This window comes from Mandrillus leucophaeus, unplaced genomic scaffold, assembly GCF_000951045.1.
Source record: "Mandrillus leucophaeus isolate KB7577 unplaced genomic scaffold, Mleu.le_1.0 Scaffold289, whole genome shotgun sequence".
In the NCBI taxonomy this organism is placed as follows: domain Eukaryota; kingdom Metazoa; phylum Chordata; class Mammalia; order Primates; family Cercopithecidae; genus Mandrillus; species Mandrillus leucophaeus.
Window position 1 is genome coordinate 51,638 of NW_012103020.1, and position 23,975 is coordinate 75,612.

Genomic DNA, 23,975 nt, shown 5'->3' on the forward strand with positions numbered 1-23,975 from the left:
AAATGTGAGAGATTACACCTTCTTTAATATACCCAGCTTACCCTAGTTTTGGATGATTTGAACGGGAAAGAATCTGATGAGCTTCACTAGTGTAATTTTCACTGAAATACCTAAAAAGTTTAAGAAAAATAATCAAAGGAATGTACGCCATTCAAATATAAGATATCCAGAACCAATTTAAAAAGCTACTGCCAAAATGATAGTCCTGGTATTGCCATGAGTATCCTGACATCTGTCTCAAATCACTTCAGTGATTCACAAATGCTTCTCAGTCAAAATTTCCTAGCTATCAGGCCTATGTAGTACAGAGTATAGGTCGTTGACAAGACTGTAAAGTACTTTAATAAACAGATAATATAAAAAGAGACTACCTTAAAAAAAAAAAACTGAATTATTTTTGTTTCTTTGCTGGTTCTAGTTCTATAGAAGAGTCAATATGTACCTGTTAGGACACTCTTCCTTTCACCTAGGTTCGTTCCTTCCACTACAATTTAAGTCTGTGTTGTTTAGTGCCATTTTCAGTGCAATCAGAAGGGAATCAACAATCTTTTGCTTCATCAATCATCTAACTAAAATACTAGCTATAAAACAGAAGTATTAGTAGTACAAGAGAGATGGATATGGAACTATCTATTTGTAGGCACATACATCCTTTTGGCCTATACCAAATCTATTTAACCTTAGGATCACCTCTAAATGATAGACACACACACACAATGCTCATATGAAGATAAAAATAAAAAATAAATGTCCATGGTTTTACATTTTAGGGGACAAAATCATTGACATTTTCATAAAGCATAGAAATTTCTAATTAACTCTTCCCTCTTTATTCTTCTACAGAGTATTAATATAAACTTCCTTATTTCTTCACTGGCTCTAATTTTCAACCCATTACACCAGGGGCTGTTAACTTAGAAGTCCATGAATTAATGATAATTTATGAATGAAAGGGAATCCAGGAACCATCTTACATTATGGACAACTTTTTCTGTGTATATGTTTCCCAGGGAGAGAGTATACAAAGCTTTCATCAGATTCCCTAAGGGATCTGTAAACACCAAAACAGTTTCAAAAGTCTTGCTTAATGCAATGCTTTCCTAAGTACTCTAATTTTTCTACTTTATCCCTAGATTGACTCTAAAATGCCTTCAGTTGACTATATTTGATTTTTGTAATAATTCAGCATTGCATTAATAGTCAAACTACTCTTAAAATATTCAATCTGTAATATAGAACAACTTTTAATTTCCTTCCTGAATTTAGTTAACCTGTCTTAACAGTATCAAATGGTGAAAAATAAACATATATACACAATAAGAAAAACCATCAAAATTAACCTAATTTAGCCAATTTCAGGATTTTTTCACAGTAAGAATTATCCAAACTTTAATAGCCTAGCCTTCCCATTCTAGACATTTCATAGTCTATAAATCACAATTTCATGGACAGACCCAAACACTACAATTTGTACATTTGCATATCCTTATGGGAGGAAATTAATCTTCCAGGCCATCTTCTAGAATAGTTTTGGCTATCAATTGTGACTTGAGTTACATATTTGGGGTTTCATACATGTAGCTAATCATAAGTATTAAAGAAGATAAAGGAGAGAAAGTTCATATGATAGTCTATACAAAGTCAGGAATGCAGGTAGGTAAGTTGTCACAGGTGGTGAAGAATATATGTAAAGAGTAAAGAGACTTTATTATCACCTTACCTGGTTATATTTGCCAAAATAGAATCAGGGAGCCCAGAGAGAAAAAGCAAGTGAATAAAGGCAGTAGGAGGATACATAATTCTTTAAGAAGTATCAGAATGGAGATCAGAAAGAAAAAGGAGAGGAAAGCATTGGTAAGTAAAGAAATCACAAACACAAGTATATTTCCACCAATGTCTTTTTTTTTTTTCTTTTTTTAAAGACAGGGTCTTGCTCTATCACTCAGACTGGAGGTGGCACAATCATGACCCACTGTAAACTTGAATTCCTGGGCTCAGGCAGTCCTTCTGCCTCAGCCTCCCAAGTGGCTGGACTACAGGCAAATGCCACCATGCCTGGCTAATTATTTTTGTAGAGACAGGGTCTCACTATATTGCTCAGATTGGTCTCAAACTTCCGGCCTCAAGTGATCCTCTGGCCTCAGCCTCCCAAAGTGCTGGGATTACAGGCCTGAGCCATGTGCCTGGCCTCCAATATCTTCATATTGTTGCCAACACATTAGCAAATACTCCCAGCACTGCAGTTATTAAAATTCAGAGATAGTATGAATCAATTAGATCACTTCTTATTAGAAGTAACTAGATCAGAGATTACATGTAATTTCATTTAGGGAAGAAAAAAAGTTCACTTTCACTTACACAAGATTGATTAATCCAAGTATGCCCATGCCTCGGAAGTCTGTCTTGGGATCATCACCCTGGAAACCAATTTCAGCCCACTGCTTGGAGATTCTAGCATTTAACTTCTTCGTGGGCATTAGAAGATTCCAAAGCTGTACAAACATATTTCCATTATTAAGACATTTTCTTTCTCATAGCTTATAACTAGTAATTTAATGCTATCAAATAACTTTTGTAGAAAAACCATAGGTTAAGCAAAGACTTTAGAACATTTTTCAACTATCCTAAAACATGCAGCACATTTATTCCCATTAAAAAGACTAGTATAAAGAACAGATTTTGAAAACAAATAATACACAAAAATATAAAACAATGAGACGTCTTTTATTTACTAATTAATACAGATATGCCCAGAACTGGTAAACTGCTTGCTTGAGAAGAACACAGTATTTTAGGAACTTAGCCCTTGCTTCAGATACCGTATAGTTAAATAGGCTCTATTATAATGGTGGGTTAATAGTGCTTAATCAGAATGAAAATAGGTCTAAGACAGAAGAGGATGAAGAAATGATACTGATAGCATTCCAACTTGTTTTACAGATTTTCAGTTTAAAAAAATATGATTTGGTTTTAAATAAATATCTTTAAGGATGAGGATTTAAGAACAACTATCAAGCCGGGTGTGGTGGCTCACGCCTGTAATCCTAGCACTTTGGGAGGCCAAGGTAGGTGGATCACGAGGTCAGGAGATCAAGACCATCCTGGCTAACATGGTGAAATCCTGTCTCTACTAAAAATACAAACAATTAGCCAGGCGTGGTGGCGGGCAGCTGTAGTCCCAGCTACTCGGGAGGCTGAGGCAAGAGAATGGCGTGAACCTGGGAGGCGGAGCTTGCAGTGAGCCGAGATCGCACCACTGCACTCCAGCCTGGGTGACAGAGTGAGATTCCATCTCAAAAACAACAATAACAACAACAAAAACAGCTATCAAATATTACATACCAACAAACTAATCAATGCAAAATAAAGAAAATTTATTGTTTAAATTCAATACCATCAAATGAAAGCCATCAAATGAAAGACACAGAAGTTGACTAAAAAAGGTCTGTGAAAATTTGCAAAACAGAAATACTTGCATTTTTTCCCATTTCATTACCATTTCAGGCATTGTTGAATAAGGACCCCTAATGAAAGGAGTATTCTGTTACCTAAAATAAAATGTGAAGACTTGTGACCGTGTTTTAAACCAGGGTCAAGACTGGCTCTGAAGCTAAATCCAAGCATTAGATTAGGTTTACCTGGTCACTACTTTTATTACCAACACGTGTGACTTGCTTACATTAGCCTCTCTCCATGAATTCTGCAAGGAGTTTGATCATGCCAATGATAAGGTCTCAGTGATGTGGTGAGAGCCACAGTATAGAACCACTAGTATTAAAAATTTAATATGCATGAATATTGAATTTCTGGGTTCCATTCCTGGAGATTGTAATTTTTGTAAGTCTAAGGTGGAACTTTGGAATCTACATACTGAACACTAGTTAACTCTAGTAAAGGTGGTCCTTGGACTACACTTAAAGCAAGACGGATTACACAGCTCTTTACCCTGCTGAGTATGTGTAGTGTAGAACTGCTGAATATGTGTAGTGTAGACTGCTGAGTATGTGTAGTGTAGAACTGAATTTCACCATGAAGCATCAAGGTAAAATTCCTTGGACTAGAGGGCTAGGACTTGTACTTTTTTCCCTCAAAAGGAACGGTATTGTGTAGCAAGGGCCTAACATGAAGGGAATAACGATGACAATGGGGACAGAAATAGCAGTTAATCCTCAATAAGTGCCAGGTACTATTTTAAACACTTTAAATATAAAAACTCATCCATACAATAACCCTTTGAGATACATATTTGTATTATCCTCATTTAACAAAATACACTTTTCCTGAAAAGCAAAAAAATCCTTTATTGCTTTTAAACTTGTATTGCTTAGTGTCACTTAGATAGTATCAATGTTTGTTTCCACAGAACTCCTAATTCCAAGTGCAATGTGCTACTTTCTTTAACCATTTTCAAATAAAATTGGAATAGGTGTAGAGGATGGGCAGGAGATTCAGCTGTGTTCCAGTCCCTATCATTCTAGGACTAAAGCAAATCGCTTCATCTCCCTGGTCCTTAGAATCTTCATCCTTCAAACAAAGAGACTAGTCTAGATGATCTGTAAAGCTTACTCTAGGTCTATTACTCTTTAATTTTGGCACCTCATTGGCTTTATGCATTTAGACTTTAGAAATAAGAAACAGAAAAACTCTAAGTAAATAATTTTTACTTTCATAAAGTTTAAATCTTTTGTGGCATTACTTGGCAATTAACATTCTGTAAGTCCCAAAAGATTGGACATAATAATCTGAAAAGGGATACACATGTTTTCAATTTGTAAGTAGCTAAAAAAATGCGTGACTTACATGAGCAGTTTGTATAAAAAGTAGGAGAAAAATCTGAAACTTGTAGACATATACTTTTTGGTTGAAAAGATCTCTATAGGTTTTTATTACAGAATTAAAAACATTAAAATAAAATTTATTTGAATATATTTATTCATAAAAACATATTCATTATATATTTATAATAATGCTTATCAGAAAATTATAAAAATAGCTAACTAAAAATCTTTCCATATCAATGAAATCCAGCATAATAAAATTCTCTAAGGGCAAAGAAACCATATAAGCCTAGCCACATAAGCCCCTAGAATTTGCACAGACTTTACTTAGCTGAAGCCTGATTTATTTTTCTAGTGTTCAACAACTCCACATAAAGAAAACAGAAATTTACCTTCATGAGTAGCTCTTCATGTTGTAGGTTATCAGAATCATATGGCCTTTTCCTCACACTTTCTACATCCAAATAGAGCTGTTTATAACCAGTTATCTGAAGTAAGCACATCTTCATGCAGATTTTAAAACTAAAAATAATAAAATTATTTTTAAAAAGCATACCTTCTTATCACAATAAAGTCTTTCATAGCTTGGGGTTCGTAAATCTATTTAGAAAGCATTTCCTGGCTTTCAGTTTAACATAAGACCCACCAAAGGCCTCCTTAAACACAAAACATTATGCAAAGTATTATATAGGATACAAGGCCTAGAAAGAGGGCAAGATATGGTAGGAATGGCAAACTTCACAATTGTAAGGATTTGTGAAGGCTTTTCTCTTCATGTTTTCTCTGGGCAATCCTATACATTCCTAAATCCTTATTGCCAGATACCACCAGTAGACTTAATTTTCCAAGTATATATAAAACAAATAGCTCCACAACAGTTTATCTCAGCTCTAAATACAACTGCTTCTCTTCCCTACACAAACATGCTTCTTCTTTAGTCTCTAGATCTATTAATGACATCGCTACCCATTAGTTCCCCAAACTACAACACTCCAAGTTCTGACCTGCCTCTCTCCATCACAATGTGTCCAAAGATCCCCATACCCTAATCCTTTCTAGCTCTGAACAAAGCAATCCTCATAGCACTCTTTCTCCTACTGTATTTATGCCTTTGTCATTTCTTGCCTGAATGACTCAAGTTTCCTCTTGTTTACTCCTTCTGCCAGCCTCCCACATCATCAAATCTACGCTCCATCTTCCTAAAATATATATCTAAAAATGTAGCTTGTTTGCTTAAAAACCAGAGGACAACATCTACATCCTTCAGTATGGCATACAAGACTCTGTGATGTATCAATCTAGCATTTCACTCATTTCTCCAGCCACTACTCTGATCATATTCAATGATCCAGCTACAAATAACTCCCTATCATTCCAGATACAAACGTATTAATAGTTCTGTGTCTCTGTGCCTTGCTGGCACTGCTCCCCTACCCACTCATGAAGGTCCAGCGTAAATGCCAGCTCTTAGATGGAACTATCCTCACAGTTCCCTCCTAGACCCTTCCTCGTCTCAGCTGAAATAAATTGTTCCTTCCTCTATATTCACATAGAAAATGCTGAATGAAGGAAAAAATATGAAATACTATGTCAACATACCAGTGCTGGGAACACAGAAATGGGATAAGTCCTCTTCTTATGGAACTTAGAATTTACAGGGGGAAGGACAACAGTTAATCAATGACTATAGTACAATGGGTTACATGGTATGATAGAACTACGAGATGCCACAGCAATGCATCTAACTCCGAATGGAGAAGCCTGGGAGGATTTTACTAGAGGATATAGGAACTGTATTTCAAAAGACATAGTAGCCACAGTTATTAGCCTTGGGAAAGTCATGGTAAGACACCTTGAAGAAGGCAGATGATATACTGGCATTAGTTCTGGATTGGAAACCAAGAGATACAGGTTCTACTACTGATTCTATCACTGCCCTCTCTGGATCTCGACTGCTCCTCTTGTGAAGTGAGAGCACTGAATCAGATGATCTCCACAAACCCTTCAGCTCTAGAGTGTTACAACAGTGTGTGATCTCGATACTTCACAGGCTATGACTGCATAATAAAAAAATAATAATGTACAAAAAGCACACCTGGCATCCTTCTCAGGGTTAATATTCTTTTCCTTCATAATATCGTCTACACATTTGTCCACTTCACTCTGAACAACACGTGTCGCCTTCTGTAAAACCTATTTATGTGAAAGAAAGCCAAATGAGAAAAATTCTTTGTAGCTGAAAAAGACACAGTTTTGAGGCATTTAACCAACCTTACAAAGTAGATATTGAAAATGCAAAATAAACCCAGTTTGTTGCAACCAGTTTATTTCAAAATTTCTCTAGGGCTAACCTCATATATATATATAGTTTTATAATAAAAGAACAGCAACATGATGTATCAGAGGAAGGCTTCCTCAACTGAGTCAACAGGTTCTCAGCTGACGAGTTCTTAGCAAATGAGCTGCCACCATAGTGTTTATGAAGTAGATATTTTAATTACATAATAAAAATGTTAAAAAATCTTGAATGCATAAGTTTAAAAAATTAAATGCAGAAAAGAGTTGAATCTCATAATCTTGTCTCCAGAGATCACCACTGGTAACAAATTGGCATTGACAAAAACAAAATCAGATCAAATTTGAACTGTAGGAATTTACTGTGCATACTGAAGAACAGTTCGCAAACTAAGTCTTCGAATCAAAACTGGTAAGAAAAATAAAAATAGAGTCCGTAGTTTAGATATACCCCAAGGCGAGAGAGAGAGAAAGAAACAGATTTCCCCAGATAAAAGTAAAAGGTGAGAAGAAAATGGTCAAAGATCTATTAATAACAATCAGTAAAGATACAGATGTGGTCAACAAAGTCTAGTTTGTCCAATCCTGAGATAATATGGGTACAGGAAGAGTGTTGAAGCTTAAACACCAGCAATGGTAAAAGGACTACCTTCGCCATGTGTAGTCAAGGCAAAAGCCATATCTTTTGCATGTATTACAAACTCCTAAAATATTAAAAATCCAGTTCAATGTCACCTCCTCTGCGAAGCCTTCCCCAGCCCTAGAGTTACCTACTTCTTTTCACAGTCATACTTCAGTTAGAGAGCACTGACCACACCATATTTTGTTTCTCTATGTTCTCTACCAGCTTTTGTCTCTCTTATTTACTCTTATATCTTGAGCATCTAGCATAGCACATTACTGATTATATGCTCAAAACTTCATTACATATATTATGAACAAATGACTGATTGAATGAACTCGCCCAAGGCATACATAAATGTACGGCAGAGTTAAGAAGAGAAACCACATCTAGTTTCTAAGCAAATACTCTTTCCTATATATACTATTCCATAACTTTTTTAAAAATTGATTTATAATTTAAATACAGTGAAAGGCACAGATGCTATTTGATCCGTTTTGACGAATACATACATCCAGATAATCCACATCCCTACTATGATACAGAACATTTCTATCATCCCAAAAAGTTCCTTTATGCCCCTTTTCAATTCATTCTTCCTTCAAGAAGCAACCACTGTTCTGATTTCTACCACCATACCTTAGCTGTGCACATAAATGGAATCAAAGTACGTACTCTTTTGTGTCTGGCTTTTGTTCAACTAACGTTTCTAGGATTCATCCACATTCTTACTCAAATCCACATTCTTTCTCATATCTGTAATTTGTCCCTTTTAATTGTTGAGTTGTATTGCATGAATATACCTCAATTTGCTTATTCATTCTCCTGGTACTGGAAATTTGCATTGTTCCCAGTTTGGGATCACACTTTATTATACTTTTGATAAATATATATTTTCATTTCTTAGACACCTAAGAGTGAAATTACTAAGATATAGGGCAGTATGTGTTTAACTTTCAATGAAATTGCCAAAACCACTTTCCAAAGTCATAATATCATCTTATACTCCAACTGGTGTTTGCAACATCTGTGTTGTTAGTCTATTTCATTTAGGTAACTTTTAGTGTCCTCTCATTGTGACTTTAATTTGCATTTCCCTGACGACTAATAATGCTGAGCACTTTTCCAAGTGTGTATACACACACACACACATATATATACACACACACACACATATATATACACCTTTGTCAAGTGACTATTCAAGACTCTTGTCCACTAAAAATTGTTGCCTTTTTATTACTGACTTATAAAAGTGCTTTACTAGCTACAAATCCCTTATCAGAAAAATATGCTGCAAATACGTTGTCGGTCTGTGGCCTGCCTACTTCTTTCCTTAAAGATATCTTTGATAAGCAGTTTTATTTTGATGAAATTTAACTTTTCAATTTTTTTAAGTGGTAGCATAACCCAAGGTGGAAGATACTCTCCTATGCTTGCTTTCAGAGCATAGGAGAGTATTTTAAGTTTTAGCTTAAACATAGGTCTAATGTCCATATTAAATTAGTTTTCATGTATGGTAAGAGATTGAAGCTGAGGTTTGTTTTTTCCCCTATATATACCCAGTTGTTCCAGCACTATTTATTGAAAAGACTTTCTTCTCCTCATTGAACTGCTTTGATACCTTTGTTAAAAATTATATGACATATTAGGTGTGGCCAATTTCTGGTCTCTCATCTGTTATACTCATCTTTTGACTAGAAAGTCTTAAAGTCAGGTAGTGGGGGTCCTTTTAGAAGATTACGTGGGCTATTCTAGGTCCCTTCCATTTCTTTATAAACTTTAGAATGAGCTTGTCACAATCTTCAAAAGTAGTCTGCAGGGGTTTTTACTGGAACTGCATTGAATCCATAAATCAATTTGGGAATTAATATCTTAATAATACTGAGACCTCCAATGGATGAATACAGTGTATGGTTCCATTTTCATCTTTCTCAGCAATCTTCTCTGGGAGTTTCAGTGCAGAAGTCTTATGTATCTTTCATTAAATTTAGCCCTGAATATTTTATGTTTTCTGGATGCTTTTGTAAGTGGTACTGTTCTTTATTTTCCAAAAGTTTGTTGCTAACATACAGTAGTATACCATGTCCTGTAATACTACTAAATTCATTTACTAATAATGCCAGTAGTTTTTGTAGATTTCTTAAGATTTTCTACATTCATAATGTCATCTGTTAATATAATTTATTTCTTTCCAATCATTATGTCTTATATTGCTTCTTCTTGCCTTACTGCACTACTTAGGATCTCTAGTATGATGCTGAATAAAAGCAGAGAGAGTACATCTATTTGTCTTCTTCTTAGCTGAATGTGGAGAGCATTCAATAATTCAGTGTTATGTATCATGTTAGCTGCATGTTTTTCACAGCCTTTCATAGGTTGGAAAGTTCCCTATCTAGTTGAGATTTTTTAATCATGAATTGGTACTGAATTCTGTCAAAACAGTTTTTCAGTATCTGCTGAAATGTTCATATTTTTCTGATTTACTCTGTTAATGTGGTAAATTACATACATTGATTCTGAAAACTCAACATGACAGGCCGGGTGCGATGGCTCATGCCTATAATCCCAGCACTTTGAGAGGCAGAGGCGGGCGGATCACCTGAGGTCAGGAGTTTGAGACCAGCCTGAGAAATGGTAAAACCCTGTCTCTGCCAAAAATACAAAAATTAGCCAGGCATGCTGGTGTGCACCTGCAATCCCAGCTACTTGAAAGGCTGAGATGAGAGAATTGCTTGAACCCAGGAGGTGGAGGTTGCCGTGAGCCGTGATCACGCCACTGCACACCAGCCTGGTCAACAGAGCGAGGCTCCGTACCAAAAAACTAGTTCAACCATTGTGGAAGACAATGTGGCGATTCCTCAAGGATCTAGAACTAGAAATACCATTTGACCCACCATCCCATTACTGGGTATATATCCAAAGGATTATAAATCATGCTGCTATAAAGACACATGCACACGTATGTTCACTGCGGCACTATTCACAATTGCAAAGACTTGGAACCAACCCAAATGTCCATCAATGATAGACTGGATTAAGAAAATGTGGCACATATACACCATGGAATACTATGCAGCCATAAAAAAGGATGAGTTCATGTCCTTTGTAGGGACATGGATGAAGCTGGAAACCATCATTCTCAGCAAATTATCACAAGGACAAAAAACCAAACACCACATGTTCTCACTCATAGGTGGGACTTGAACAATGAGAACACTGGACACAGTAAGGGGAACATCACACACAGGGACCTGTGGTGGGGTGGGGGAAGGGGGAGGGATAGCATTAGGAGAAATACCTAATGTAAATGACGAGTTAATGGGTGTAGCACACCAACATGGCACATGTATACATATGTAACAAACCTGTACGTTGCGCACATGTACCCTAGAACTTAAAGTAAAAAAAAAAACCCTCAACATGACATATTATCCTTTTTATGTATCACTGGGATCAATTTGCTAGCATCCTGTTAAGGACTTTTGCACCTATATTCATGAAGGACATTGAACTGTAATTTTCATATATTATGTTGTCTATCTCTGGCTTTAGTATCAAGATGATACTGGCCCCATAAAGTGTGTTTCTTTCTATTCTGTTTCCTAGGAGCTAATGTAATAGTGGTATTATTTTTTCTTCCTTAAATGTTTAACACTTCACTAGTGAACCCAAGATTGGAGATTTGTGAAAAAATTTTAAATTACAGCTTCTATTTCTTTATTAAGTACATGACTATTTAGATTTTTTACTTCTTTTTGTGTTAGTTTTGGTAAGTTGTTTTTCAAGGACTTTGTCCATTTCATATAAATGGAACAATTTACTGGCATAAAGTTGCTCATAGAATCCCCTTATTATACTTTGAATGACTATAGGCTGTAATGGAAAAGTAGAGGCCCAAAAATGCAAATGTGCATCACTATAGCATTAAAAGAAAACTAATGTCATAAAACTTATTTATTATTCAACTATCTAACAGCTATATTATTATTATTTAAAACCTAAGACAGAAGCTGCAATACAAAGACAGCCACCAAAAACACTAATAGATTGCCAAAGTATTTCTCCCTAACTTTCAGAAATTCAGATGCCTGTGTATGCATAAGTACATGGAGCTCTGCTACACTGTCATATATTGCATGGGAGCCAGACTTCTTAGCAGAATATTGAATTAGACTCCTCAGATTCTGATAAGTCATTAATTTTTGTTTATAAATCCCAAAGTTTAGTAACCCTTAATATCTAATTGATAAATAGTCCTTAATCTAAAATATAAGCAAATTAAGACTCAATTTTTAACAAAGAAAGAATGCACACTGTGGAACAGTTCATAACCCAACAGGATCATACTCCAAGATCACTGCTTTAGGGAATCACTCTGAATAGATTAAAATCACTTTTATTCACAGCAATCATTGGTAATGCTAAGTAATCTGAAGTACCAAAGAGGTTTTCATGAATATCAAACTTCTAAAATGATTATGGTATATATTGGCTTAATTCTATTATAATTAATATTATTAGTAACCACTATTTGTTGAATACTTATCAAGTATTGGGCATTCTCTTAGACTGTTTTCATAGTAGTATCTCTAATTTCAAAACAACTATGTGGGTATGAATAGCTTTTAGAATGAGCAAATAAGTAACTTGCACAAAGTCAAACAACTGGTAATTGATAATATCAGGATTTGAACCCCGACTTTTTCATAGAATAAAAATGTAATTAGGTAAACCAAAATATCACAAAATGAGAAAAAGATTTACCCTACAAAGTAAATGGAATATACAAATTATGTGCAATACACACATAAATTATATTTTTAAATTGATAAAGCTACTTCTGTTTATTGGAAAGTTTATCTTAGATTTAAAACTTTAAAAGAATAAACCATAAGTGATTTAATTTCAGTATTTACCCATTTGTTGACGATTCTCTTTGCAGGCCCTCCAACGTACTATCAGCAATTTCTATTTTTGAATAATGAAGTTATAAGAATACAATTTTAATGTTTACTTTTCAAGTGAACTTTTTAACAGCAAGCAACCGAGGTAAAAAATAATGAACATTTTAGGCCAGGCACAGTGGCTCACGCCTGTAATCCCAGCACTTTGGGAGGCAGAGGCAGGCGGATCACAAGGTCAGGAGATCGACACCATCCTGGCTAACACGGTGAAACTCCATCTCTACTAAAAATGCAAAAAATTAGCCGGGCATGGTGACAGGCACCTGTAGTCCCAGCTACTCGGGAGGCTGAGGCAGGAGAATGGCGTGGACCCAGGAGGCGGAGCTCGCAGTGAGGCGAGATTGCGCCACTGCACTCCAGCCTGGGCGACAGAGTGAGACTCTGTGTCAAAAAAAAAAAAATGAACGTTTTATTTTTCTTTAACTTGTAACCACTACTTTAAAATCCCCAAACACTCTAGTCTACATTTACCTCTTGCTTCTCTAAACCTCTATTTACAATTACATTCAATTTCAGTCTTCTTTTGTATATCTTTTGAATATCCCAAAGACCCTGGTTGAATATTGAACATATGGTAGTCATTCAAATCCTTGAATGGATTTGACCAAGGCACTGGAGTTCTTACATGTAGCATCTTATGTACTGTTCCACTTAAGCTTGGCATGATTTTACCACACATACAATCCCATTAATAAATTCTGTGACCAACCAACTGTTGTTATAAATGCAGTACTAACAATTACACTGATAGATGTGATACTGGGTGGCCAGTTCCAGAACCTCTGCAGTAAATTAGTAAATAAAAGACACACTACACACTCTATTCTGAAAAAAGTAAATTTTCATTTACTTATTATTCCTTAACCTCTTATTTTTCTATTCATTCATTCACTCAATACATATTCAGAGTCCTTATCACATTCCAGGCACTGTTTCAGGTACTAGAAAAACATCAGTGAACAAAACAAAACAAAACCCAAAGAATGCCTTTTTCTTTTCAGGAGTGGAAAAACAAGTAAGTAAAATATTTGGTATGCTAGGGATGGTCTGTGCTATGGTGAAACAACTAAGGAAAGGGGATCATAACCAGAGACAAGAGTATACCCTTAGGTAGAGAATGGTCATGGAAAATCTCATAGAGAATGTCATAACTGAGGAAAAACGTGAAAATGAAGAAGTGAGCTAAGCTTTTAAGCAGAAGAAGATAATCCTAGTTAAACAGAAGACCTGGTGCAAAGGTCATAAACCAGAAGCATGCCGATGTGTTTGGAAAATAACAGGCAGCACAGTGGTGATGACCGGTGCGCAAGGCAAGAATAGTAGTAAAGTCAGAGAGCCATGAAGGGGACCAGAGAAGAGTTTTAGTAGACAGCAGCGGCAGTGTTGGTCAACTTCCAGGCTGAGAGATGTCAAGGTATTTGAAGGAATACACTACTGAAAAATTAGGGTTGGAAGCTGGGGATTGTGGGTACAATATAAAGAGCTCAGTTATGGTTTTACTCTTTTTACAACATCGAGGCTTAAAGAAAATAGGTTTCACAGAACAATTCATTCTAGAGGGTTCAGCACCCAAATAGTTCCAAACCAACTTGTTTAAGGTCAGTTTGAAAAATGCACACAGTTTCCTATCGAAACAAAGTTAAAGCAGTTATGATCCACAATAGTTTCGAGACAGCATACTAATATGCTATTAGTGCCTCAAGACACTGCCCCCAGCAGCAGGAACAGCTGCAGCAGTATCACCTGGGAACATGTTAGAAATGCAATCAGAACCAGATCAGAAATTCTGGGGGTGGGGCCCAATACTCTGTGTTTTAAAGGCCTCCAGAAGATTTTGATTCATCCTTAATTTAAGAACTACTCTTGTAATGGACCTGAAATAAAACACCTCCCCAAGTGCATCTGCTACAATTTATAATATTGTTACTTTGGGGAAACTGCATCCTATGTTTCAAACAAAGGAACTATATAAATAGATAAGGTATAAATAAATGTTGAGAACCAGCAACTTGTTAGCTTTCAGGACCTCCGTATCCTCATTTTCGAAAATACATTAATCACTCTCTAACAATTCTGAACAAAGGAGTGTAACTCTGGACTCTTCCCCCAAATATTCACTTATATATGAGTTATTCTTACATAGACCATTCTTGAAGAGTATAACTAAATCATTAAAGTACCTATTTTAAAGGTTACTCTTCAGAACATAACAGATATGCTTGCAACTCTCAAGAAGGTCTATTTTATTTCTGCCACGATTCATATTACTAGACAGTAGCAAAGCAACATTTTTGACCTTGAGCCACATTTTACATTATGGCTAAGAACAAACATTCATGTGGATGTCTAAAATACACACAGATGTACACAGAAATATTTAAAATAATTATAATAGTATAAAAAATTCCTAAAATATATTTAACCATATTATGACCAATGGTTTCTAAATATTTTCTATTCTATTCCTATTATTGTTTAATACTGGTTGTGTTCTATTATGGGATTTCAAACAACGGTCTAGATGACCCATATTCTATCCTTGCCACACCAAATAATCTACGTGTAGACAAAACTGTGAACTACAATAGGGAAGTAACAGCAGGTGGTAGACTGAATTACTGGTCCCAATTCTTCATTACCCTGTAATTGAATTACACAACCTACTCCCTACCACAGCCTTATGGTGGGCATATCATATTTCTCCACCCCTTGACTTGCGCTTGGCCACGTAACTTGTTTTAACTAACAGGTTGCTAGTCAGACATGACACAAAGAAACTTAAAATATGTTTGTGTAGTCGGCCCTTCAGTTACCCATGGTGAAAACATTCACCAGGTACCTGTTAACCCCCCACCTGAGTCCCAGATGAGACGAATGGAATAAACAGGAACTTGGCCTCAGCTTGAAGTAAGGCTTCTCCAGCTGACCCATAGACATATGAGCAAGAAACAACTATCATTTTATGCCTCTGAGATTTTATAATAGTTTGTTACACAGCAAAAGCAGACTAATACATAGCATGAATTATGACTTATTTGAGCTCAGAAGGTACACAACCCAGGGTTTTCTCTAATTATCCTAAGTTGCTTTTCTCTCACATAACCTACCCGGAGGACACTGTCTAAAAGACAACTTTCCTCCTAAGGCCCTGCTTTCCCAAAAGCTATCAACTCTTAAAGCAAAATAAACAAGTAAAACCTCAGAACAGGACAAATTATTCAAGTATTTTCTTTGAAACACACATGAAAAACACACATACATAGAGAAACGTTTGAAAACAGAATATTACCTCTAAACGGGGAAAATTTCACTCAACGCTCCTTATAGAAAACACTCTTCTAGCAGGGCACTTTTTATTTTTTTAAGAAAAAATATGTCCAAGTTAAGTTTTCTAGAGTTACCACCTTTATGTTATCCTACCTTATTCTTGGAGTATGTCAAGGAATTTTCTGAAATGACAAAAAAAAAAAAAAAAAAGATGTTACCATTGAATGCTGTTTGTGGATTACCCTATAATAAACAACTAGTAAAAATATCAAACCAGTAATAAACTAATAGTTCCAGGAGATATAATTTCTACATAACAGCAAGCATTTTAAAATTTAATCTTACAGTATAAATAACTCAACCAAACACAACATATCTATCCAAAGAGGGGACACCAACCTCATTACCTGGGGTCATCTGTTTCTGTTTAGACCCCGAAGTGTCTACTAACCACTGCAAACTCACCCATGATTGCTTCACAGTAGCTCAGGTCCCAGAAACTCATCTTAACACTACAATGAGAGTGCTCTCTATTGCATTTTCATTTGTTAGCCTGAGCGTTTACATTTGAGGTGACAGCAACCAAATTGTACAACAAAGGAGCAAGGACTTCAGATTATCTGGTCAACCCTTCTGTCACCAGACAAATAGCTTCTCCATTCCTGGTTTCTATATCAAGAATGACAGGAACATTTTTATTGGTCTATTTTAAAAAATTTCTGGCACATTTACGAATAATCTTCTTTTCTCAGCAATTTGAAAAATATAAGAAAAATGCTTTTGCCACAAACAAATGCCTTTATATATATTCTTCCCCCACACTCTAAAACACCAACCTATACTGCCTGAAGAGATTTCTTATCAAGATGTACTTTGCTCTTTTGAGTAGTCAAAAGGGCAAGTTAAAAGAGCAGCAATAATTTAAGTCAGCCATGAAGTTGTAAGAAAACTAGGAAAGTAATTAAACTTCATCAACCAGTTGCCCTGAGGCAGCTTCTGTCTGTCATTCTTCCGATGTTGTTTTGGATACAGGTTCCAATTGCCAGTACTCCACTCTCTCAACCTGACAGGGGTTGATTTCTCAGTCGAAGCACACTTGATTAACACAAAAGGAAATCTGGCTATTCACAATTTTCTGTTTAACACAGAGAGCATGAGCTAGAGCACTTCCCTGCTCTTCCTTACCCTGGCTGAAAAGAAGCGACTTCAAACCACAGTTCTTACTCATCTATGTTCAAATTTTAGAGTAAAATTTTCACTGAAGCACTGAAAACTGATGTATTTTAGAAGGTACCAGAGCAACACTGTTCAACAGAAATATAACACAACCCAAATTGTGACCCATTTGTGTACTTTAAAATTCTCTATAGCCACATTAAAGTAAAAAGAAACAGATAAAATTTTAATATATTTTTAACCCAATATACCCAAAATATTACCATTTCAACATATAGAGAATATAAACAATTACTGAAATTTTTTTACATTTTCTTGTAAGTCTTTGACATACAGTTTATATTTTACACTTACAGCACATCTCAATTTAGACTAGCCATATTTCAAATGCTCAATATAATGTGGCTATTGGCTACGGTATTGGACAGTGAGAATGAGTCTAATAGTCTTTCCTAGAGACCACTGGATACCTAATTACGGGCCTTTCATAAGTAACAGTAAGAAAGTAAAAGGCTGATGAAGGATGCTAAGTATAAAAATGGATCTAGACTGAGGCACTCATCCCATCATGTGAGTGAAAATTTCAAAGGGATTATATAAGTATAGAAATTCTTCACCAGAAAATAGGTGGCAGCTATAATCTAAGGAATAACTGATAAACTTCAGGAGCCAAAGGAGATAATTCTTTCCACAGATAAGCAACTCAATAATCACTTTTTCTATAAATTCATACAATTTTAGAGCTGAAAGAGTCAAAGCAGGATTTCAAAGCTTATGAAATTCAGTTTAAGTGACTTGTCAGGATACACAAGAAATACATCTGTCACTGTGAGGACTGAGAAAAATATTCAGTTAAACTTTTATTAGCACTTTTTCTTTTTCGAATAACATTACCTATCCTGTGTGTCCTCTGTGCACCTACATAGGTATCAAATATTCGCTGCAATTCACACTTCCCAGTCATCTGTCGTAATAGCCATTTCATCCAAAATCGAAAAAAGTGCCCATAGAAGAACTCCCACAAAGAAATAAACATTTTTTTTTTCCTGGAGGAGGGAAATATACAAGACAAGCTTAATGACCTTAAACTGAATTTTAAAATTTAAAAAATTAGTTTATACAACTGATCAAATCTCAAATTATGTATCTATTATTTCATTGTGTCTGTTTTGTGATAGTGTTTAATTAGGCATCTAAAAACAATGGCAGGTGTAATATATACCGCTTACATTAATTAAATGATGGATGATTCAATGGCCAATTTATCACTTTTTCAAAACGAAAATTCACACAACGTAGTCAAACCACTCAATGGCTTGAAAGAATAACGGAATGGTTTGCTAAATCATTGTTTCATATCTTAGTTTCCAAATTTCCCATTCTTTGAGAATTGGGGTTCAACAGTTCAAGATCAAGAGGACCCCAACTAATCAACAATTAAAATATATACCAAAACATCAGAACTGTTTTTATAGAATACGCTCTTCTTATCCCATGTGGATAATTCGTTACAACTGTCCCAGTCAGGTGATGCCAGCAAATAAAAACACTACATATGGCTTATAAACTTAAGTATACAAGTTGAACACGGAGTATATAACACCTTAGCTCATTCTTGACTTTCCATTCAATAGGTCAAGGGCAGAAATACTAACAAGATTTTGTTTTTGTTTTTTTGTTTTTTAAGTATACACTCGATACAACTGTATCTTATGTCTTAAGAAAATTCTTCAGCTTCTAAATGAAAAAGTCAGGGAGATACTAGTGAGAGGGAGATACTTAAAAACAAAATTGCTCGTCTCCTTCCTGCCTTAAACATTCCCACAGACACGTCATCTCTGGACTAGGGCCTGAGGAGGGGCTGTCAAATTCGAAGTCGCCGCAGGTCAGTGCAGAAAACAGCACACAGCACAGCTGGGTTGATCATTATCTTGAAAACCAAGCCATCTAGTCCGCGCTCATTAGGACAAAAGCGCAGAACTGCCGAGCAGAAAGGATGCACGACTATCGGCGCCTGAGCACCCCCAAGGCTCGGGGCGTCGCTGCGCCGACCCCCCTCGCGCGCCGCCCGCGAATGGGAGGGCAGGGCTCGCACAAAGACCCGCCGGCCCAGGCGCCCCCGGGTTCCCGCAGAACCCCGCGGGGCTCGCGAGCCCGCGCACTCTCAGCGCAGCCGCACCGATGCAGCGCGGGGCAAGAGGAAAAGAAACAGCAGCCACCTCACAGAAGCGGAAGAACTAGGGGGAGCAGGAGCTGCCTCGGTTTCCCCACTGCAAACAGCCGGCAACGGAAACGACGGAACTCTCCCTGCTAGCACCGCGACCCGGAAGTCAGGGAGCGAGGCCGCGGACCCGCCTTCCCAGGGCCACTGCCCGCCCCGCCCCTCCGGCCTCTTCCGATTGGCCGGCGCTCCACCTATTGCTAGAGCAGGAGAGAGGTTGAGCTGAGTGGCCCCGGCGCACGGGCTCAGAGCCTAGGGACGCCCGGACAGTTTCCCTGGCAACGGTGGTAAGGAGCCCCGCCCCGCGCCAGAGTAGTGTCTGCTGGCGCTGCACTGGAGATTTTCCTGTCCTTAAACCTCAGGTCATTAGCACAGGTTGACACCATGTACTATTCCTAGGCTCCAAGCGCGGAAGAAATCCTGTGCTTATGGTAACTTACAGTGCGTTGGTTACAAAAGCGCTTTCATCTGCATTGAATCTTAATTTTGTGAAGTGATTATGAATAGCCCCACTTTATGCAGGAGGAAAGGGAACGGGTTACTTGACTGTGGTCAATACGTGGCAGATGAGGAAAGCCCGTGTGTTGAGGAAAGTCCGTGTGTTGAGAAAAGAAGTTTGGACTTTATCCTATAATACTATAGATCTAAAAGTTAATTTATCAAATGTTTATTCCCTAACTGGTTGTTCTTGTTGAAAAAGTAATTTCGTGATTACTTTTTAAAAATCTCAAACAGTAAGTTTCTTAATTCAACAAGTATTTGTTAATTGTTAGCACAGGCAGCGTTCCAAAAGGCAGTCAAACACTAAACAAACAGGCAAATATTCAGTATGTCAGATGCTACTAAGTGTTAAGGGTTGTTAGCTAAGGGGTCATGGGGAGTCTGTGGGGGAAGTCATTACATACAGTGTGGTCAGGGAAGTCTCAGTATTAACGTAGCATTTCGGTCTCATTGAATGAAGTAAGGGAGTTCACTGTGGGAGTATCTGGAGGGAGAGTGCACCAGGCACCGGAATGACAAGTGCAAAGACCTTGAGTTGGGAGCGTTTTTGAAATGGAGGAACAGCAAGAAGGTCGGGGTGGCTGGAGGAGAAAGAGCAAGGGGGAGAGTCGAATATAAATACAAAGGACAACTGATATTGAAAACAAATTTTCCCATCCACCCAAAACTCCTGATACCTCAGTCACCTTGCTCAGAAACAACCAGTATTACTTTCTTATTTCTAATTCCAAAAATATTATATGCAAGTATACATATGTATATTCCTTCCAGCTCCTTGAATTGAAGCAAGTGATACACACTTTCCCACATCTCAACTGGCATTTAAACAATGGACGAATTGTAGAACACTAGCCATGTGCAGGGTGCATAAGCCATCATCCCTGTCCTGTACAAACAATGAACTTGTAATGAAGTCTGGATAGACACTATATTAGTAAAATCATGGAATCCTAAATCTTAAAGAGAGCTTATAACTATCATCTAATGTAATTTTTTTGAATTGTAGATTAAAAGATTTAGAAAGGCAAAGTGCACAGCCGATTTGGCAAATTGAGATGTAAACTAACTTCTATTTCAGGAGGTTCTCCATTATTACACAAACTTTTACATAGTAGAAGGTGAGATAATTCTATATGTAATCCTTTTGCCTTTTCAAAGTGCTATATTGAGTGTAGGCAGTGCTGTAGAGGAACTCTCTCCTCCTTATTTCCCTGTTGCCTGTTGGCCCACTTCCATTTATGTCTTTCCCCAAGAGAAGAGAATGCTAATATGTTTTGTCAGAACCTGAGAAATTGATTAAGCTGCATTTATTGTAAGCAGGGTCACTGTACATTAAAATTTCTTATGCATACCTTTTGCCTCTTCCCTTTTCCACTAATTCCCTTGCATGTAACTGGCAGATACATTAAACCAATCCTGTTTCTCAGGAAAGATTGTCCATCTCTATTTCTTATTTTCTTTGGTTTTCTTCTTTCTTGTGGCTAGCTAAAGGCTAATCATATCCTAAGATTAAGATTCTGGTTTCATGGAGAAAGTGGGACCTTCTCACAGGTTAGGTCCCTAGGTCTCTCAACCTGTGTGCATCTACCTGGCCTTATCAGATACACCTACATACAAACCAAAGGCAATAGTGGAATGAAATTTGGTTATATTTTTTAGTAGTACTGAGGAATCTCTGCTTTCTTGGATTCTCAGGCTAAACAGCCATGGAACTGTTGATTTTAGAAACTACTTAATGGAAAGAGTTCTCTGGTATGACTGCTAATCATCAACTTGTCACAGTGTTCAGTATTTGATCCACAGAAGACCCAAATTAAATATCAGCGCCCCTTTGGGAGTGTGTGATGTCTGAAATACCTTAAATTTATATGGAAAAGGAAAACTTTATATCCATTTTGTTAACAGTGAAACTGTTGCTTCTGTGGAAGCATTAAAAATATAAAGGGCCGTGGCAACCCTGCTTGGTTTTATGGTGATTAGTGTTGAGCTTCCCTATGCCTCTGCCCTGCACTATTATAGACATTGTGATTAGGGGGAATCCCTCATGCATATGTTCCCAGTAGGATACTTTTAGTGAGAAAACAAGGATTTGAATATGCAGAATGCCAAGGCAGATTTGTTCTCACAGCTACTGATAATGGGCTTTATAAATAAAAAGAAAGTTTAAGCTGTTCAGAAGAAAGCTAATGGGCTGGGGTGATAATACTGACCAGAATAAGAGAAATAAACATTGAATCAGGTAGAATGATCTTTAAAAATTTTTTGAAGGGCAAGTGAGGGGAGGGAATAGAGAAGAAAGAAATTGACAGGATCCCTACAAAGGGTTTGACAGCACATTAACAATAGCTTAGAGAAGGAAAACCTACTCTAGCTCCTGCATCCACCTCACCTAAGCTACCCTATCAGATCTGTTCCAATTATCCCAGCCTGGAGGAGTTTAAAGGTAGCAATGATGAAAAAAATAGGAAAATAAAGTGTGTTTAGCACAGGGTAATGATTTTAACTTGTCTATTAAGGTTGTGGGTAAGAGGATAAATAACGAGGGAAGGATGGGCACAGTGGCACATGTCTATAATCCCAGCACTTTGAGAGGCTGAGGCAGGAAGATTATTAGAGCTCAGGAGTTCAATACCAGCCTAGTGAGAACTCTTCTCTACAAAAAATAGAAAAAAGTTGTCAGGTGTGGTGGTGCGCATCTGTAGCCCCAGCTACTCGAGAGGCTAAGGTGGGATCACTTGAGCCTGAGAAGTCAAGGCTACAGTGATCCATGATGGCACCACTGCACTCTAGCCTGGGCAGCAGAATGAAACCCTGTCTAAAAAAAATAAAAAGAAAAAAATAAAAAAAGAAACTTGAGAGAGAAGAAATCTTCATATGACCCCTGGTTGGGAGGGTCCAAGGTTGTATGTTACAAGTTAATGTTGAGTGGCAGAGGATAGTGAAAACCCTTTTTGGAATTATCGGATGTACCATAATGATGGTGTAAAGTGTACCATAATAGCAGGGGAATAAAAAGACAATATTAAGGTATGAAAGGAAAGTTTAGAGCATATCAAAATATTACAGTAGATAGCACCAGAATCACTATGAAGCTACAGATAAAGAAATAAAAAACAAAAATGAAATTCCTGCCTTTACCTGTGTTGATGGAAAGCCAAACTCAGTAAAATATTTGAAGATATTTATTCTGAGCCACATGTCAGGACCATCACCTGTGACATACCCCCAGGAGGTCTGAGAACATATACCCAAAGTCGCTGGGTTACAACTTGATTTTATACATTTTAGGGAGACAAAAGACATCAATCAATACATGTCAGGTATATATTGGCTTGGTCCAGAAACGTGGGAAAATTTGAAGTTGTGGTGGGGAAGGACTTATAGGTCATAGGTAGATTCAAAGATTTTCTTATTGGTAATTGCTTGAAAGAGTTGAGTTATTATCTAAAGACCTGGAATCAACAGAAAGGAGTGTCTGCTTTAAGATAAGGGTTGTGGAGACCAAGGTTCTTATTATGTAGATGAAATCTCATATGTGGCCACCCTTAGAGGCAATAGATGGCAAATGTTTTCTATTTAGACATTTAAAAGGTGCTAGACTCTCAGCTAATCTCTTTAGGATCAGAAAAACACCTGGAAAGGGAAAGGGATTCTCTACAGAACGCAAATTTATCCATAACAATCAACTTTGCAGGGCCGTCTCCAAATATTTTGGGGTAAAATACTTTGATACTTCCAGGGCCTGCTATATCTGTTGTGTGATGCTATACTAGAGTAAGGTTGGAATTTGGTATCGTTCTGCTACAAACAGTCTGCTTTTTCAGTCTTAAGATCTCGGTTTTAATATTAATGCTGATTAGTTGTCCCTGAATTCCAAAGGATGAGGGTATAATGAGGGCTGTTTGACCCCCACTTCCCATCATGAGCTTAACTAGTTTTTCAGGTGTCTTTTTTTTCTTTTATTTTTTTATTATTATACTTTAAGTTCTAGGGTACATGTGCATAACGTGCAGGTTTGTTACGTATGTATACTTGTGCCATCTTAGTGTGCTGCACCCATCAACTCGTCATTTACATCAGGTATAACTCCCAATGCAATCCCTCCCCACTCCCCCCTCCCCATGATAGGCCCTGGTGTGTGATGTTCC

General features: G+C 37.1%; 1 protein-coding gene across 1 annotated transcript in view; it reads right to left on the bottom strand.

Moving 5' to 3' along the window:
• The window catches only part of ELMOD2 (ELMO/CED-12 domain containing 2), a 23,894-nt gene extending 4,458 nt beyond the window's left edge, over positions 1-19,436 (bottom strand). Inside the window, exons 1-7 of the mRNA XM_011985656.1 lie at positions 19,325-19,436; positions 18,000-18,151; positions 16,083-16,111; positions 6,874-6,971; positions 5,171-5,300; positions 2,359-2,492; positions 42-110 (exon numbers count right to left, since the gene is read on the bottom strand). Coding sequence (XP_011841046.1) covers positions 42-110; positions 2,359-2,492; positions 5,171-5,300; positions 6,874-6,971; positions 16,083-16,111; positions 18,000-18,141 — 602 coding nt within the window. The 5' untranslated portion in view covers positions 18,142-18,151; positions 19,325-19,436. The remainder of the gene's footprint in view (positions 1-41; positions 111-2,358; positions 2,493-5,170; positions 5,301-6,873; positions 6,972-16,082; positions 16,112-17,999; positions 18,152-19,324) is intronic.
• Positions 19,437-23,975: the final 4,539 nt, after the last annotated feature.